We start from the raw sequence: 1,541 nt of genomic DNA, 5'->3' as shown, positions 1-1,541 counted from the left end.
ATTATTACCACTATTATCATTTTGCATGTTGTTTAGTGTTCCTGGCTTCTAGAAGCTAAATGCCAAAAGCTTCCCCCAGTCATTGTGACAATCAAAAATGTCCCCATACAATTCCAAACCCCATCTTTTCCTTTTTGTCTTCTCTACCTGTGTCCCGACTCAATACTTCTTCATTTAATTTTGACCATACTCTCTAGTCTCATCTCCCACCACAATGCAAATAGATATTTCATAAATATAGTTCTGACCNAGTGTGACATCTAACTCTAACTCTAAGTTATTGGTTTATTTATTTATTTATTTATTTTATTTTTTATTTTTAAATTTTTTTTCGTTAAATTTTTATTTTGTCAATATACAATGTATATGATTATTATGGCCCATCACCGACACCTCCCTCCCTAAGTTATTGGTTTATATGTCTGTTTCCTCTATTAGATCATGAGCTTCTCGAGGGTAAGAACTGGTCCTATGAATCTGTCTTTAGTATCTTTAGTATCTAGTAAATAGAACATGTTCCATGAAGGTTTTATGAATAAAATAGGCAGCAAATCATAAAATTAAAACATTTCTGGTCTAGTGTTTACTTATAATAACTTACAAATAATAAAAATTAAAGAATATACAAAATAACATACCTGTTCCATTGATGTTTCATGAAGTTCATTAAGATTCAGGGTATAAATCCCTTCTTCAGCACCAAATATCAAGTACTGATCTGAAATAACAAAAGTAATTCACTAACTGATTTTGATAAATAGGACACTAGAAAAAAAAANTCTGAAATAACAAAAGTAATTCACTAACTGATTTTGATAAATAGGACACTAGAAAAAAAAAAGGGTTTATATAGTTGAAAATTCAGTAAATATGTGTTAACATGAAGAATCACTGTGATTTATAAGCAGTAAATATTTCTTTTTAATTTTAATGAGAAAAAGACATTAGACACTCTAGAGTAAGAATTGAGCTATATGTAAATATCAGTTTCAAAGCAATGAAGAAAATTTTTAGGTAAGGGAGGTTTTGAAGAGTGGAATGCTAGACTCTTCAGTCAGAGGGTGCTAAGGACCGGCAGAGAATCTGCAACTCCTTTTTCTAAAACCCCCCTTAAGAGAGGGTCATGTACAACTGACATACAGAATGTAAATCAAGAACAGCTGATACAGATTCAAAATATTTTTACAAATATTATTTTTTCAGGGCTATTATTACAAGCAATAACATTAAAAAATCAGGATCTGACCACTATCTAATGAAAAGTTAACTAAAATTTGGATACCTGCTAGACTACTCAGTATCTAGAAGATATTGGAAGCGTGGCCACGATCTTACCTGATCTGTGTTTAGGATGATATAAAAGAACAGGTTAAGAACTTCTCCAGACTAAACTGAAGTATGCTGAGAACAAGTTAGAATGCCAAGAGCATTCGGAAACTGCCCAGCATTCAGGATTGGTACTGACAGATTAATGGCGTGAGATTTGTGGTTAGAGAGAACTAGGTTTATTTATTTATTTATTTATTTTGTCCTTTTTTTTT

The 1,541-nt window shown here is 31.4% G+C and overlaps 1 protein-coding gene across 1 annotated transcript in view; it reads right to left on the bottom strand.

Moving 5' to 3' along the window:
* Window positions 1-1,541, bottom strand: part of LOC103592771 (mitogen-activated protein kinase kinase kinase kinase 3) — a 28,426-nt gene that overhangs the window by 25,304 nt on the left and 1,581 nt on the right. The window contains exon 2 of the mRNA XM_008575604.1: window positions 639-718. Within this exon, the coding sequence (XP_008573826.1) occupies window positions 639-718 (80 nt within the window). The remainder of the gene's footprint in view (window positions 1-638; window positions 719-1,541) is intronic.

This window comes from Galeopterus variegatus, unplaced genomic scaffold (assembly GCF_000696425.1).
Source record: "Galeopterus variegatus unplaced genomic scaffold, G_variegatus-3.0.2 Scaffold1217, whole genome shotgun sequence".
Classification (NCBI taxonomy): domain Eukaryota; kingdom Metazoa; phylum Chordata; class Mammalia; order Dermoptera; family Cynocephalidae; genus Galeopterus; species Galeopterus variegatus.
Note: the sequence above shows the minus strand (reverse complement) of the source record. Positions and strands in the feature narration are given on the sequence as shown.